The sequence below is a fragment of the Amphiprion ocellaris genome, chromosome 11 (genome assembly GCF_022539595.1).
Source record: "Amphiprion ocellaris isolate individual 3 ecotype Okinawa chromosome 11, ASM2253959v1, whole genome shotgun sequence".
In the NCBI taxonomy this organism is placed as follows: domain Eukaryota; kingdom Metazoa; phylum Chordata; class Actinopteri; family Pomacentridae; genus Amphiprion; species Amphiprion ocellaris.
The window spans coordinates 17,022,859-17,039,007 of NC_072776.1; the positions used below are offsets into that span (position 1 = coordinate 17,022,859).

At 40.8% G+C, this 16,149-nt stretch overlaps 1 protein-coding gene across 1 annotated transcript in view; it reads right to left on the reverse strand.

Moving 5' to 3' along the window:
- The window catches only part of LOC111578352 (fibronectin-like), a 31,040-nt gene that overhangs the window by 4,291 nt on the left and 10,600 nt on the right, over positions 1–16,149 (reverse strand). Inside the window, exons 13-43 of the mRNA XM_023285064.3 lie at positions 14,170–14,291; positions 13,883–14,051; positions 13,526–13,711; positions 13,234–13,362; positions 12,918–13,007; positions 12,605–12,799; positions 9,911–10,198; positions 9,541–9,804; positions 9,267–9,361; positions 8,681–8,849; positions 8,485–8,571; positions 8,181–8,372; positions 7,304–7,576; positions 6,544–6,658; positions 6,363–6,439; positions 6,182–6,271; positions 5,798–6,064; positions 5,578–5,694; positions 5,271–5,435; positions 5,014–5,169; positions 4,808–4,921; positions 4,399–4,668; positions 3,850–4,061; positions 3,598–3,685; positions 3,259–3,444; positions 3,006–3,095; positions 2,284–2,475; positions 2,079–2,168; positions 942–1,050; positions 600–819; positions 75–245 (exon numbers count right to left, since the gene is read on the reverse strand). Coding sequence (XP_023140832.2) covers positions 75–245; positions 600–819; positions 942–1,050; positions 2,079–2,168; positions 2,284–2,475; positions 3,006–3,095; positions 3,259–3,444; positions 3,598–3,685; positions 3,850–4,061; positions 4,399–4,668; positions 4,808–4,921; positions 5,014–5,169; positions 5,271–5,435; positions 5,578–5,694; positions 5,798–6,064; positions 6,182–6,271; positions 6,363–6,439; positions 6,544–6,658; positions 7,304–7,576; positions 8,181–8,372; positions 8,485–8,571; positions 8,681–8,849; positions 9,267–9,361; positions 9,541–9,804; positions 9,911–10,198; positions 12,605–12,799; positions 12,918–13,007; positions 13,234–13,362; positions 13,526–13,711; positions 13,883–14,051; positions 14,170–14,291 — 4,988 coding nt within the window. The remainder of the gene's footprint in view (positions 1–74; positions 246–599; positions 820–941; positions 1,051–2,078; positions 2,169–2,283; positions 2,476–3,005; positions 3,096–3,258; positions 3,445–3,597; positions 3,686–3,849; positions 4,062–4,398; positions 4,669–4,807; positions 4,922–5,013; positions 5,170–5,270; positions 5,436–5,577; positions 5,695–5,797; positions 6,065–6,181; positions 6,272–6,362; positions 6,440–6,543; positions 6,659–7,303; positions 7,577–8,180; positions 8,373–8,484; positions 8,572–8,680; positions 8,850–9,266; positions 9,362–9,540; positions 9,805–9,910; positions 10,199–12,604; positions 12,800–12,917; positions 13,008–13,233; positions 13,363–13,525; positions 13,712–13,882; positions 14,052–14,169; positions 14,292–16,149) is intronic.

Consider the following 16,149-nt stretch of genomic DNA (forward strand, 5'->3'; position numbering starts at 1 on the left):
GTAGCTCAGCAAAGATGTCTCTCTAGTCGTGAGTATATTAAAGTAAGTTGAAGTTTCTATGTGTGTGTGTATACCTGGAAACCTTGTTCCTCCAGGTGTGTAATGGGATTACATGACACCTCATACTCTGAAGTTTGAGGGACAGGTTGCCAGGAGATGGTGGTGATTGTCTGTGCTTCTTGGGGCAACTCTGTTTCATTGTCGGGGAAACCAAATGCAAGACCTGGCAGAGGGCCGTCGCTCACCTACGGGGTCGAACACAAAGCGTAACAGTGTGAAGTCGTAAAATCATCCAGAAATTTGAAATCTACCCTTTATGTTTGTTTGTTTTTTTTTTTTTTTTTTTTTTTTAAAAATCCAACAGTCTCAGAATGACCCAGCAAAGTGTTAGCAATCCAGCATTACAGACGGTGATTTCAGATCAGCAGAGAATTTTAGATTTTAACAAGTTTCTTGAGGCTTGTTTGTTTTCTGTTGCCAAAAGTCAAGAAAATAGAATATTTTATAGCTTACTGACATGAACAAGTGTTTACCCAGAAAAAGAACTTTAAATTTTACAGAATCTAAACTAACTTTTTACCACAGCAAGTCCAACACACCTTGACCAAGGGTATTCTGTTTCCATCAGGTCCTGGGACAGGAATATAGACCAGGGGTTCTTTGAGGGTGGGTCTCTGGCCTTCTTTGGGTCCACTGTAGGGACCATGAAATCCATTATTGGGGCCCAGGTTCTGATATTCTGTATAGATGTGCTGCCCCTGCTGGCCTGGTTGGCTCTGGCCACTAGTACCAGTCAGGTGGACATGGTTGGAGTCAAAACTGGGAAAAGGATAAAGAGAAGAGAATGTAAGGAAAGAGATGCAAATTGGAAAGTGTGTCTGGACAAGAAAAAAAGAAGAAGATGGTTTTAAGATGCCCTTCGTGATAGTGCAGGTGCTTACATCTTGTCATTGAAGGTCTCTGGAACATCAAGGATGTCAGTGCTGGGTCGATGAGGAACAGGAAGCTGAGGCAACTCAGGGACTAATAGCTGAGAATCTGTAGCTGGTTCTGATTGGATGAGAGACATATTTAGGCTGGCTGTTAGAAGCAAGCAAACAAAGCTACTTTCACTAGCTTGATATCTAGCAGGTGAAATGACAAGATGGTTTCCACTGTGTTCCTGTCTAAATATAAATTACCTTTTCTTCCCATCTCTTTTAATACAATATGCAACAAACAACATTTAAGAGTACTGATTTTCTTTTCCCATAAGAAAACAAGCTGTGTATCCTATTTCAGTACAAATTACAGTTTGGATCTGGATGACTGCATAGTTGTTGAAAACAGATTTATAGTAGATTCAATTAAAATGAGATACTCTGCTCTGAATAGTTTCCGAAATAGCAATCATTGGGTTTCCCACATCTTAAGATGTGTGTTTACTATGGAATAACACTTCCTAAAATACTATTAATCAAGAAAAGGGCAAAATGCCACAATAGTAGTAGTTACAGGAGACAGCCAGCAGAGGGCAGCTTTCAACCATACAGTATCTCAGTTGTTCTCTATTACTTGTTATTTCGTATTGACTCAAGCAGATGATAATTATAGAAAGTAATAAGAACCATCATATTTCACAGTTCTTTCCTAAAGTCTACAGAAAAAAAACTCACTGCCTCATTCGTGCAAGTCTTGGCACAATTTGTCAAAGTGGGTAAAAAAAAAAAAAAAAAAAACAGCAAAAAACGTTTTATTTAATGGTCCCATCATGAACATTTTTGTAAAAAGACTTAATATAAGCTCATTTTATTACCCCACAACAGCAGTGGTACCTCATACCTTAAGCATGTGATTATTTTTGAGCTAAAAAGATGAGAAAGATACAGTTTTTGTTGTAGCAAGAGACTTATTCTTAAACAGTAATCGGATTAGTGGCAGAAGGCAGAAGAGAAACTGCCTTTTCAATTTATAGTTTCCTAAAAAATTTAACATAAGCACACTCTATAAATAATCTCTAATAAAAGAAAAAAAAATCTAAAGTTTTAAAGTTCGCTGTGGCAGTGAAACGCTGACAGCTGAATGATGGTTGCACTTACGTGTTCTGGCTTTGCCCACTAGAGGTGTACTTCTCATAGCATTCTGTAGAGCTACAATCTTAATGACATATTCTGTTTCTGGTTTCAGACCTATGATCAAACAAAACATATAACATAAAGTTGAGAACATTTCATATATCTTAAAAGTAATAAATTGTGTGTATTTACATTTTGTCTGTGTAACTAAATTCTCATACACACTCACCATTGATAATAGCATAGCTCTGGCCAGCATGGGGTCGAGGAATGACTTCTCGAGGCAAACCTCCAGCCTCCTCATAGGTGACATAATACCCAGTAACCCTTGGGCTGCGTGATGGCTCCCACATGAAAGAAATGCTGTTAGGATTCAGGGATGTGAAGCGAATGTTGGTGGGTGGCAAGACCAGTGGTTGAGCTAGAAGAGAGACAAGGAAGTCATTATCAATGAATAATAATTATACTCATTGTATTTAGTATATAGGATTTTGAGCAATATGTTTGGACAAACAGCAGATATCACACTTCGCTCTAGTGTAACTACATAATACTAAAACTGCTACTGCGATTAACTGCTGATACTGAATCATAGTAGAACATCTGCCACTTACTACCAACCAACCTCAGCCAGACTGACAACTGAGGAGAAATTCTGTTTTTATAAACTACAGTGTTTGTTTTGGTACAGTAAATCTGAAAATGTAATAAAATGTAAAAAATAAAAATAAAATTGCTATGTTTAGTTCTGAAATTCAAGCAGACCTAATAATATGAGGTCAAGTCAAATTTTCAAAATAAATATTGGAATGTATTTAAGTATTCCACACTGAGGAAGTATTATATCCACTGTGCTATACTGCATAAACACTAATATGTGCATTCCTTGTTATTTGAATGAGTAATGTGCCGTTTTCTTGACTAAACTGCAGGACAGAGTTTACTGGTTACCTGTGGTGGCAGTGAGTGTGAGAGGTACGCTGCGTCCATTGCCTTTCAGTGTGTAGACGTTGATCTTATAACTGGTGCCAGGTTCCAGACCTTAAACACAGACATAGACAGGTTAATGAGATATGGTGTGCAACTGTATACATGTGAAAAAAAAAATGAATATCAGGTGATAACTGAACCACATTCCATGCACTTTTTGTGATATTTTCATCGAGTTTTAGTTTTGTGTATCTGAATTCTAATATCTGTGTACCTGTAATAGTGAATGAGCGTGAGTCAGGTCCGATGGTTTTCTGAATGGGTATATAGCCTGGAGAGCCAGAGGTAGGTGTGGCCTCAACCAGGAATCCGGAGATGGTCTCAGTCTTGGACCGCCAGGTCAGAGTGATGGAGGAATCATTAACGTCAGAGATACGTACACGACGAGGGGGGCTGATGTCTTTAGGCAGACGAGTAACAGAGAAAAATTTATGAGTAAGAAGGAACCAAACCAGGAGAAAATGACCATCCAATATACAATTTCCCTAATTTCATGTACCAAAACTATGTATATATTTGTAGGAATGTTAAAGTTTATGAGTTAGAGACTCACTCTCCAGAGTGTTGACCTCTCCTTGGACTGGCCTGCTGGTCAGAGAGTTCTTCAAGGCATAAACATGGACTTCATAGGTAGTTGCAATCTAATGGAGGAAAAAAAATGTCAGTCACCACAGATGAGATAAAGCTTACAGACTGTTGCTGCAATTTTAGGTGATTGTGTATGTTAATGCATGTTTATCCACAGCATGTGTGTAGACCTCCACATGGGTGTGTGTTTGTTACTGTACATTTTATTCACACTCACCATGAGTCCAGAGATGTGAGCCTGAGTGGTGTCTGGGGCCAGGTTGATCTCTTTGGTGGGTCCGCTCTTGTTCTTTGGGTTCACCACCACACGGTAACCTGTGAGGCCTCTAAGGCCGTTCAGTCGATTTTCCTGACCAGGCACAGTCCAGCGCATAGTGAAGGAAGTAGGACCAACCTGGGAGAACTGGAGGTTGGTAGGAGGAGAGATCGCTGGATGGAGAGAAGAAGGACAAAAATAGAAGGTTGGTGGAAAACAGGAGTTTGGCCTAAATCAAATTCTTGTACGGCTCTTGAGGTTTCACATTGGAGCTCATTTTTTGTGTTACACAGAAGGGAAGGTTTTTGTAGAAAAGTTATGGTGTTGGTACTGGGACCCAGACTTCAGACCAGCTTTAATATTGCATTTATCTGCATAAATGTTAGCACAAAGTTTTAGAAAGGGAAAAGTTCATGAATCCTTTTGTTGATGTTTCAGTGTTTCTTATTTTTACCACAAGATTCATCTTCAACTTACTGTGTACAAATCTGAACTTATTTTCCTTCCTACCTGTAGCCTGTGTCCCAACCAGTGGTGTGCTGGCTGTGCCATCATGCAGGGCGATGACCTTCACAGTGTATTCAGTGCCGGGCTGGAGACCATAGATGACAGTGGACTCAGCATCTCCTCGAGGAGCAGGACGCAGCTCTCTCTCACCCTCCTCCGAACTTGAATACAGGACTCGATATGATGTAACAATTCCCTCAGGACTGTCCCAGGTGATCTTCAGTGAGGTGGAGTCAATGTCTGAGAAGGCCAGGTCCTTGGGACGGTCTATATCTAAAGGTAAGGAGAGGGGAAAGAAGATGGAGTGGAGAGATTAAGTAGGAAATTATATAATAGGAAATTGGTTGTTTTTTGTTTTGTGGAGGTTAGATAATATTTTACAAATATATTACCAGAATTGCCACACCCTTACTTGTTAAAGCATTCACCACCATTGGAGAGCTCTCTCCATCTTGTCCAAGAGCGTACACACTCAAAGTATATTCTACTGTAGGCATCAGGCCTGAGAAAGTGATCTCTGTCTGGTCTGGAAAAGAGAAGGAAAAGAATATGAAAATTAACTCAAGTTTACAGTTAATCAAACTTCAACACAGTGACAAAGCATACTGTGCACCATACCTGGAGCCACCACCTCAGTGAAGGATGGTCCTTGTCCATTTTTGGGGACCCCGGTCACCTTGTATCCCTTGATGGGGCCCTGGGCAGGGCTCCACCTCACGGTGACACTGTTATCATTCACTTCTGTCACCTCCATTTCAGAGGGAGAGTCGACACCTAGATGAGGATAAAGCAGATTCAAGAAGGATAAAGCTGTGAATGAAACACTGCAGCCAGGATGTGCTACTTTGTTATCTAAAGGAGGAGTGCTTCTGTACCTGTCTTGTGTGTGACATAGATGGGAATACTGGATGCAGGGCTATCTCCTCTACCAGTCACAGCGTAGACAGTCACAGTATAGTCAGTACCAGGCTTCAAGTTATTTATTGTGGCAGTGGACTGAGAGCCAGGCACTGTGAACTCCTTGGGGTTACTGTGACCTCCTGAATGAAGAGTGACAGTGGGATAGATTTTAGCAGAAATAAGACACTTGTATACACTGGGTGAACAATAAAAAGCTAAAAGGAGATTTGGAAAAAAAATCTTTATTAAATCCAGCCAGTATACTATTCTTTTAAAGGTTACCTGACTCTCCATGAGTGATCCTGTAGTAGCGCACAGTGACTGGGGGGGCGGTCCAACGGACGGTGATGCTCGTTGGGCTTGAGTCCAGCACTTCCAGGTCTGTGGGAGCATCAGAGACTGGAGAAAGAGAGAAAAGCCAGAGAAAAAAACAAAAACAACGTGTTGGTGATAACATGATGAGTAAAAGGAGTAAATCAAGTATTAAAGCCGGTATTCATACTTGTTTTCTGTTTGCCAGTGAGTGGCTGGCTCTCTTGAGTCCCGCTCACGGCAAATATGTTGACCAAGTACTCTGTGTCTGGAGTGAGTCCTGTCAGGGTGAAGTGGTTCCTGGAAGGGGGAAGCCTCTCATCCTTGGATCTCCCACCACTGACCATTTGGTAACGGATACGGTAGCCAGTGATTTTGCTCTGGGGAGCGAGCCAGTGGATGGTAAAGGAGTTGGTCAAGATCTCAGAGAAACGGAGGCCAACAGGGGAATCCAGAGCTAAAGCGAGAAAAGGAAGGATGGATGTATTAGTGCCTTAAAAGGATCTCATTTGCTCTGAAGATACCAGAGACTGATTCTAGACTGTTATCTCAAATTGGATCAAGGAAGAATCACCTGTTTTCTTGGTGCCGACAAGGGGTGAGCTCTCTCTTTGCTCATAAGCACACACAACGCTCACCAGATACTCTGTATTGGGCAGCAAATCTGTGGAGAGCAAAGTCAACATAAATATATATATGTAACCATTTGTGTGTCTGTATGTTACTGTGCATTAGGTCTGCTGGCAACAACTTACTCCTCAGCACGACATTGTTAGCCTTGCCTCCCACACTGGTCTCTGTAATGTCATCTTCATCATCAATGGGGTGATACCTGAATAGCGTAAAGATCAACAGCAAAGAGTCATTTCTGTTCTGTCTTTTACACACAATTACAATTTATAATGGTGCAAAGCCATGTTATGTTTGTTCACATACCTGATGAGGAAGCTGTTAATGTCAGCAGTGTTTGGGACATGAGGAGACACCCAGGTGACTTCCATAGTGTTTGGTCCAACCTGGCCAAAGCCTAGATTAGTGGGGGCTGGTACAGCTATTGGAAAGAGAGAGCAGCTTGATTCAGAAGGTGTCCAAAAGGTCATGTTAGATTTCAAGATTTGATATTGCTTGTAAAAGGTGGTCTGGGAAATCTAATAATTCTACAAAAGACTGAGGAGATGAAAGAAGTGGGAGAAAACAAATATGAAGAAAGAGAAACAAGAACATCATCAAATGATTGAAGGAGTGAAATATTTACGTTGTCATCTCTTAGAAGAGAAGGGAGTGTTTCATGTGTGTCAGTGTAAATCCATGTCTGAAGTTTTATAAGATCTTAAAAGTGAGAGAGCAAGCGGTGTTTGCTCCGGGGGGCAAAATGAGCCTCAGTATGATAAAACCTCTCAACTAAAACCAGATGCCCCACGCGTACACAGACACACAGGATTATTAAACTGACAACACAGCATGCAGAGCAATTACATCAGCAACTTAAAAGGTTTTTTGTTTGAAGAGCCGTGTTACAGGGTTAATGTGAACCTTAATATATTATATAATCTAAACCTCTCTGGCAACTTTAACCTATCAACCTGTGTTGTGAATTTGGTATTCTTACTTATACATGAAGGACTCTTTAAATAATAAAATGTACGTACTATGCCTGAAATGTGCAGTAAATTATTTATTAAAACATGATTCTTACAGGTCTGTTGAGTGAACGTGGTGGGTTCGCTCTCGCCATTCTCCGTCACAGTGATCACGCTGATGTCATAGTCGATACCAGGTTCCAGTCCATACACCGTATATTGACCAGTCGTCGGCAGAACCATGTCTTCAAAGATGGGTACGCTCTCGCCAGCCGCAACCACCGTGATCTTGTAACCGGTGATGGTTGTGGTGTTGAGTGGTGACCAGCGAAGACTGATCGTGGTGTCGCTCACATCCTCAAAGCTGAGGTCAGTTAACTGTGGTACTTCTGGGTTGGCGGAAAGAGGATTTGGGGCGGGAAGAGAGGGAAGAAAGAGAACAGAAAACAGACACACCAAACAAACAGGAGGCAAAGGCGGAGGAAAAACAAAGTGTTTGGACAGAAGGAAAGGAGAAACCGACACAAAGACAGACAACCAAGAAGCAGTGGTTAAGCTGAGCAACTAAAACAAAACTTCCAGTAAGGTGACAACATATCACACTGATGGAAGAGCTTATGTCAGTTTGCTTGTCCTGATATATATCACCATCTAGTGAGGTTATTCAACGAAGTGCCTCCATTGAAAATTCTTCATATATACACAGACAATGCAGCATTAGTGTTGCTGTCAATTTTGCTTAGTCACTTAGCAGCTGGAGCCAAGTTAGAACAGAAATGCTAACAGCAAACTAGTAGTAGTAGCTGGTCAGTATAAAATGTTGAAAGTCAATGTGTTATTTTAAAATAGAAACTTGCAACATTATGGCATTTTAGAAATGTGACTTTTTACATCATTACACAAAAAATCCCCTGCAAAATACACAGTACATACTCCAAGTGCTCAAAAGCCCATTCAAACCTCTCAAACCGTTTAGGAAACTCCTTATCTCACCTGGTGTGATGACAGTTGATACAGGAGTGCTCTCCATATCATCCTTAACAGTCACAACACTGACGTTGTACTCTACACCTGGACTGAGGTTCTCCAGGGTGCAAGAGTTCTGGCCCGCCTCCACAAATTCCTCCAAACTGTTTCCTTGTTGCCCATTGGTGGGAGTGCATGTAACTCTGTAGCCAGTGATGTCTTGGATAGTAAGGAAGGTAAGAGAGAGATATTGTTGTTGGACACATCTTAATTTAGTGTGATTTAATCGTTTACTAACCCTACATATGTGGGTATGTATTTAGGTGTTTACCTGGTGTGCTAGCGCCGTTCCATTGGACTGTGAGCTCACCATTGCCTGGGTTGGACTCCAGGTTGAGATCGGTGGGAGGAGACAGAGCTGGAAAGAAGAAGAAAGAAATGGATTAGAGCAGAATGAAAGGAAAAAAGTACAACACAGTGATAGAGGGGGGGAAAGAGCTAAAGACAGTTAATGAAATCAAGCTTACGAGTGACAACACGACGTGTGATTGGAGGTCCTTGCTCATGACCATTAATGACTGGCTGGACGCTGTAGGTATACTCGACTCCCGGAGTCAGACCGGAAATATAAATACTTCCTGAGTCAGAGGTCACATCTCTTGGGGCTTCCCCACCCTGACTGGGCCGTACCGTCAGCTGAAAGACGAATGCACAAAGAGTCAGAGAGACCGAGGAGAGAGCGAGAGACATTGACTGGGGGTACAGGAGGTAAAGGTCAGAGGTCAGTGTTTTCCCAAGAACATGAGAGCCAGCAGAACATTCTCATCTCTGGTGCGACACATTCTGACCAATCAGATTTATCTCTGAGGTCTGAAGTTTCCATGTTAACTAACACTGAAGAGGCCTTCAGTGAAACAAGAATTTTGGAAAGTTCCCTTCCACAGCAAACAGAAGAAAATATTTGTATACGAGGACAATCATCCAGTTGCTAATTTTAAGGAACATAATTAGAAACATGTTCAGATTAATAATTATGTGGGTGGCCGTATATAAAAAAAAAACAATAAGTAAATTATGCCGTTAACTTAATGTTATGCTTGGCAATGAACATACCTTGTATCCAACGCGGGGAACTGGAGTCCAAGAAATTACAATGGAGGTATCAGTAACATCAGTGTTGAACTGAGGTGCACTACCCATTGGTGGGTCTAGAAACACAAAGAGAGTACAGGATCAGCTTTGGTGTCATAACATGCAAGTAAATACAACATATATCCCTAAGAGTTTACATATGTGTACAGAAAAGGTCACAACGAGTACAAATTTTAAAGGCCTATTCAGTGATTACAGTGCTTTACAGGCAGTTGTTAATATACCAAAGACTCACTAGTGGTAAACACAGCAGTTTCTCCTTGGCTCAGTGTATTGTCTTGCTCTGCGTGCAGTGTAGCGCTGTACTGCGTATCAGGCTTCAGGTTGAGGAGGGTGTACTGAGTGAGGCGGGCAGGTAGGCGCAGCTGCTTGGGGTTGGAGCCCTCAAGAGTGAGGAAGAGACGGTAGCCGGTGATTTTGGCACGAGGTGCATACCACATCATCACTGCACTGTCATCAGTCACATTGGTGAAATGGATATCTGTGGGGGCATCTGGCTCTAAAAGAGAGATGTCAGTAGACAGTGTTAGATGTCTGTTTTTATCTATATCTCTCTAATTTAAAACCTGTTTTGTTCAGGTATTCTGGCTTGAGGTCACACTCACTAGTAGTTTGCTCCCCAATAAGTGGCAAACTTTCCTCTCCATTGTGAATGGTGTAGACGTTGAAGCGGTACATCGTGCCTGGGTGGAGATGCGTCACTTCGATGTAGGAGTTTTGACTGACAGGCAGAGTCATCTCTCTCTGGGGAGTACCAGACTCATCAACAGGGACCACGGTGACCCGGTAACCTGAGACATCGCCAGCTGGACCGGACCAGGTCAGAACTATTTTTTTATCAGACACTTCAAAGAACTGTAGGTCTGTAGGGGAGACCACTTCTTCTTCTTCATCTGCAGACAAGGAAAAATAATTGTATGAAAGTTCTTTGATATATTCTTTAAATGTCCATTTGTTAAATAACAGACCAACATTTGGTCACATTTATTAGAAATAATATTGTAATGTCACAACAAAGTGGTCGTACACTTTGCTTTTGATTCTGAGAACAGTGCATTCTGTGTGATGTAATATATTTCTACTAATGTCTTTTTCTCTTCATAACTTAATGAAACATGCATCTGAAAAGATACATTTTATGGCTAAATTAGTATGAACTCAAATGTGAATGACAACTCATGTCTGTGTGAGTGATTGGAATAACTCTTTTGCAACTATGAGAAGCATAAGAGAGAAGAACCCACAGCACGTATTCAACTTATAATCCATAACACAAAATATAAGCTTATTTAAGAACATAATGGTCAGACAATTAACTCAGCCAAAGTTAAAATGTATCACATCAATTAAATCTTATACTAAATAAAAATAGTGAAATCACTGTGCCATATTTGACATATTATCTGCTAAACAAGGTAAGGAATATGGAAATTCAGTTCAATGCAATGACCTCATGGTTGTTTTTTTATCTTGGGAAAAAATTTAAAATAAGTTTCTGATTACTCATCCAGTGCGTTTGCTTTTATGTTGCATCTCATCAAAGCACATTTGACATGTTAACCACAATTTATGCATATGTAATGCCAAATGATTCATATTTTTGGACAGACTAGATGGCAAGACATACAAAAACCCCAAAATGTCTTTAAACAGTGGACAGCAGTAGAGGAGAGTTAGACAGAGAACAAAGAAAGATAGTATTGAGAGATATTTGACTCGTAAGAAGAGGAGAGAGAGTGAAAAGAAAGGAAAATAAAAAAGAAAGCTCAAGATAACTATATTGAGATGCCCAGACCAATTAGTTTTATCATTCCAAACTCTGATGTAGTGCAGTACAAATGCAAAGTTCAAAGTAACTCAGCCACGGTGCTATGCTTTGCTATCGATTTAGCAAAATTTTTTTTGAACAGAGCCCTAGGTCCTGAGTTTCATGCTGTATCTTATTACTGCCCTGCTTCCAAAACATTTGGAATAGCTGCTGTGGAAATGTTTGCCAGAGTTCAAAATTTATATAAATAATAAAAATGATAATAAGTATCATGTGACAACTTTTGAGGTGAGCACCAAACTCTGCTCCAAACCCAGTGGCGAGTGCATCTCAGATGAACACTGTAAAATTGATCAATATGTCATGATGCACATCTGCTACAGTGGAGGGGGTGCACTTGTCCAAAGGTGACAGCACAGAGTCTTAACTAGGTCAGACATCTTTAGCCCATCACACAAACTGTACAAACAAGTATACACATACACACAACATCTGCATGACCGGCCCAACAGCTTGTTCGACCTGGCAGACTCAGAAGTTTTACATAACTCAAGTGGAGCAGAAAAAAGCTGAACAGCTGTGAACTCACTGACTTCACTTTCCATTGGAAAACTCTTCCTCCTTCTAGCACTGAGAATTGGAAAGTTCTGCAGAAGTCACAAAATAGGCCACAAGATGACTTGCAGGTTGGTTTTGGTGGGTGTCCTTATGACAAGTGTAGTAAGTCAAATTTATATGAACATACAGTGAAGGGCACAGGTTCAACATATTTCACCAATAAAATTTCACTGTGGTCCTTTCATCGAGGACCACAGTGCAAGGAGACAGTTCTGCCATGGACCACTCCTAGAAAAGCCCATTATTTGTCTCATTCTCCATGCTATTTGATGGTTTAATAATGCCAGTCTACGTTTAGAAATGGCATTGCAAACAGCAGTGGGTGCAAATGAATGCTACTCTTTGTGCTGCCATTTGCAACATTGTTTATATTTACAAGAGTGTTTAGCGAGCTGGCAAAGTTAAAATATCAAACAGCAGGAAAAGTATAAATTTAAGTAAAAAAGCAACTATAGCCTATATATAAAAGTAAATATATCATTGTCTTTCTGCACATTGCTGTTATGGTGACACTTTCCATACTGAATCCCTGGTATTCATAAAATGTAAGGTTTAATTGGACTTATTAGCCCTGATAATCTCACCCTAGTCTCTGATGTTAACTGCTTGCATACCAGTAAAGTGTAAGTGCCACTATGAAACCACATTTTCTGGCCGAAAAGCCTGAAATGCAAAGAAGTTGTTCAAAATTAGGCACTGACTCTGTACCAACATCACTGTGGAAAAAGGGTATCCGAGAGCCGGACAAACATGACTGTTCTGGCAATTAAATTAAAAATTCAAAAAATAAATTAAAAAATAAAAACATGGATGTAAGAACAAGTGTGAACCCAAATATCATCTCCCTATATCTCACCCTCTCACAATCACACACACAACACTCCTGTTTGCTTAATACATCTCGCTCATTTACCTGGCAGTGGATCTCCTGAGGTGTTGACCTGCACAAAGATGGGCTCGCTCTCCAGGCTGTCCTCCACAGCATAAATGCTAATGTTGTACATCTTCCCAGGACGAAGGTCACTCAGAGTAACAGAAGTTGCTGTATCAGGGAGAGTCAGCTCTGTGCTTTCGCCCTCTACTGATGGAGTGTAGACGACACGATAGCCTGCATGGATGAAGAACATAGAGTTCATCGAGTGTGGACAGATGACCCGGCAGGGGTTCAAACACCAACACAAAGATAATAGATTTTGGCTGTGACTGACAGTTCTGTCATAACGTACCAGTGATGGGAGCCAGTGGTTTTTCCCAGCTGATCAAAATGGAAGTATCTCCAACCTCCTCCACTTCATGCTCCTTTGGAGCATCAGGTGCTATGGAACAAATGAGGTGTAAGTATGGCAAGGAAAATTTCAACCACTGCTTTTCCACTCTATCCCATGATTTGTAGACCTGGCACAGAGGGCTGCCTACAGATTCCAAACTATATTTCAGTCTAGTAGCTGAAAAATTTGTACCTTGGATGAAGACGAGGAATAATACCAGATTAAAGAGATGCTAATACGAAACAAGAAAAAGTGTGTGTATGAACCTACTCACCAGTTGTTTGTGAAGTAGTAAGAATGAGGTTGTCCTCTCCGCCATCTGTAACCTCGTAGACGTTAACAGTGTACTTCCTCCCAGGCAGAAGCTCATTAATGTTCACTGAGGTAGCTGTACGGGGCAGGTCTAACAGGAAAAAAATATCTTGTATCAACACCTCTCTATCAAATGGAGGCAACTGTCAGGCAACATTACCGTTATTCTGCAATCAGGTCAATTTATAACACACAACATTTTCAACACTACTCTAGTACAAAACCAAAATGTAAATGTGTGTATGTGGATTTACCTAGCACAATGGGCTGTTCACTGCCCTGTCCCTGCTCACTGAGCTCATACTCCACTCTGAAACCAGAAACTGTGTCGGAGGCAGAAACCCAGGAGATGACAAAGCTGCTGGAGGTAATTTCAGTCACAGACTCTGAGATGTCAACCACAGGTGGAAGCATAGTGGTCTCGCCCTGTGATGTAGCCACTACAGGAGAAACGAAGAAAGACAGAAATAGAAGACGGAAGAGTTGACTAGTTGCCGTTTCTGCTCTCACAATGATCAATGTTTTCGATAATGTTCTAAGACAATTTCATTATAAGTATTTTGTTGTGGCAATTTCATCAGTATTTAGATCTGTTAACTGCTTCAACTCACATGATCCGTAAGTGGTGGTGAAGTCAAAACGTGTGACTTCTCTGCGTCCATAGCGCAGCACACTGATCAGCTGACCCTCGTAGGTGATGCCTGGCTTCAGACCAGAGATGGTGTAGGAGTTCAGATGGCCAGGAATCATCACCTCTCTCCATGGGCTGTGAGTGTTTTTCTGTAAAATATGACAAGATGTTAAAAAAAATGAGATGTGAGGAGGTTTGTTCTGTTAATAGAGCCACATTCATTTCTCTTTTTTTTCCTTAACTCTGTTGCATAATCAGAAAACTCACCACTTTCCACTTCAGGATGTACTGGGTGATGTGAGCAGACGGTGGGGCGTTCCACTGAATAGGGTGGGAGTTGGGTTGGTTTCCAGATTCTGTTATGATCACCTGGACAGGACGGTGGCCACCTGTAAGAAGAGTACAACAAAAACACAAGTAAGCAGGCCTGTTTTTCTATACTTTGGACAGTAAAGCAATGACCCTGGTGTGATATTAGGTATGGATTTAGGAGAAATGAAGATGCATTATCAATGCTGTGTATTTACTGTTAACAGAATCATAACTATAAGTTCAAAAACACAAAATCTAGTATAAATGCAACTCAAGAAGATGCACTACATTAAAAAAAAATCTAAAACCTATGGTTTTACATAACTCGACAGTAAGCAAGTATCTGTGAGTGTGCAGCAGTATTTTTCTGAGCACAAAGAGTGGAGAAAAAATAGCAGGTCCCTGTGAGATTCCAGCACAGATTTTAACTGCTGAAGGGAAGGAAACTTTTACTCTGCTTTCTCTAGTCTAAACTTTCTCTTTTTGCAGTTCCTTGTTTTCTTGAATATACACATAAAGTATAAATATAGCAGACCAATTATAGCATGAAAATGAACACTTGTCTAAAGCTCTTAATCCTCTTATAATTTTGTTTGACAGACATCATTTCTCCCTTAATTTCCAGCATCTAACCTCAGGATCCCACCATTATGTGGAACAAACATCAAGGAACTACAGTTTCTTTTTGGAATAATCCAGCAGTATCAAACTGAAACTGTGGGTCATTATTGGAGTCATTATCAATTAACCCTAAAATGTCATGGAAATACTTATGTGGACTGATATAGCAGACATAGTGGGAAAACAATAAACAATAACAAAAGTATGCTGAAACAATTACATTGTTGGAAACAATGAATAATTGTGGGTAAAACCTCTGTAAAAAATACAGAAAACCTGATAACAGAATTTATTGTGCTGGGTAAGCCCTTTTCCATCCAACAAACATGGGTTTCATTGCTTAATTAAACTTATCAAGTCTCACTACATGCTGCCAAACAACCTTTTAACAGCTGTCCCATCCCATCAGTGCACGTTTGTTAGTGGACTCAATGGAAAACCTCACAGTGGTGAGTTTTGTTGGTCATGAATGCATCTGACAGCACGCTGGATAGACTTGGGTTGTGCACTGCAAAACGTGGCAGCCTAGTGTGAATCAATTTGCCAAACAGCACACAGACCCTACAAGTTGCTTTGGCAGGTTAGCAGACACAAAAAAGGAAAGAAATGATATAAGCAGAAGCTTAAAATTGTAGCATCTGTAATGGTTTTTATATAAGAAGCATATCAAATCATCTTTAATGTAAACAGAAGTCATGTGGCGAGCAGACTCCTGACATAAGCTGTGCTGATAGAAACTGGTAGCTTCTATAAAGAACTGAGGTTTTCTAACCACTTTTCCAAATAGCAGACCTGTAATCAAAGTTTCTGAGCAAGTGGCTCGGTTAACCAGAAGTTGCTAGCAGATACACAAACCTCAAAAACAATCTGGGACCAATTACTGCCTATTACAGACCCACAGGCCACTGGCGAGGGTAAGGGTTATGTAGAATCAGATGTGGGAGGCGCATGGAAACGGATGCACACTTGCAGTGGATATACTTCATGTTCATGCAGACATTCTCCCTGCTTTACATACACACATCTGTGTAATATTCAAGCACGCTCACATGCACGTGCACATCCAACCTTTACTCTGCACACATAGACATAACATTCATTCTTGGCACAGACAGATGCACGGTGAGGTGGTGATAAGGACCACAGTAAAGGGAAGTAATGGTGGGAGCCATCCTAACAATAAGAAATGCCCCAAAAGATTAAATTACACCTCAGGCAGGAAGAGATAAACACAGACGGCAGACAAGAAAACTATTTTTTTAAAGATATTATCAATGTCTCTACTAAATCTGAACCTTTTAAAAATCGTTTACT